This window comes from Etheostoma spectabile, chromosome 2, assembly GCF_008692095.1.
Source record: "Etheostoma spectabile isolate EspeVRDwgs_2016 chromosome 2, UIUC_Espe_1.0, whole genome shotgun sequence".
In the NCBI taxonomy this organism is placed as follows: Eukaryota; Metazoa; Chordata; class Actinopteri; order Perciformes; family Percidae; genus Etheostoma; species Etheostoma spectabile.
Window position 1 is genome coordinate 21,742,372 of NC_045734.1, and position 489 is coordinate 21,742,860.

The following is a 489-nucleotide window of genomic DNA, read 5'->3' on the forward strand; positions in this document are numbered from 1 at the left end:
ACACACACACACACACACACAAGGAAGAAGTATTACAGTAAAACCCTAGCAGAATTTGATTATACGGAGTACATTCTCACATACTGACCCACCTTTTGCATCAGCAGGTTTTTCAAACCAGACTTGGTAAGACCTTTGGCCTGGGAGAGATCAAAACATTAAAAATAGAGTTGTTTTGGTAATGGTAATGAATTCACAGCTGGTGAATTGGTTTATTCCTTATACTCACCCCCATGTTTGCTTTGGACTTCATGTTAAGGATGAGCGCTCCTCCCCCTTTCTGTCAAAAGTACAAGTGCACCTGTGTTGCACTTTGACAAGAAGACTGGAAAAAAATTCAAACTATTTCCTTGAAGATTAAAATAACTTACCTTTAAATGACCAACCAACTGTTGATATGATTTGTTTCTCCCTATGTAAACAGACAGAAACAAAATAGTGGTGAGTAATAGGAAATGTACACACACACACACACACACACACACACAC

The 489-nt window shown here is 38.4% G+C and overlaps 1 protein-coding gene across 2 annotated transcripts in view; it reads right to left on the bottom strand.

Moving 5' to 3' along the window:
- dennd1c (DENN domain containing 1C) overlaps nucleotides 1–489 on the bottom strand; it is an 11,301-nt gene that overhangs the window by 2,681 nt on the left and 8,131 nt on the right. For both annotated transcript variants that reach the window (XM_032533435.1, XM_032533426.1), the window contains 3 exons: nucleotides 372–412; nucleotides 230–280; nucleotides 93–140 (listed from right to left, as the gene is read on the bottom strand). In XM_032533435.1, coding sequence (XP_032389326.1) covers nucleotides 93–140; nucleotides 230–280; nucleotides 372–412 — 140 coding nt within the window. The remainder of the gene's footprint in view (nucleotides 1–92; nucleotides 141–229; nucleotides 281–371; nucleotides 413–489) is intronic.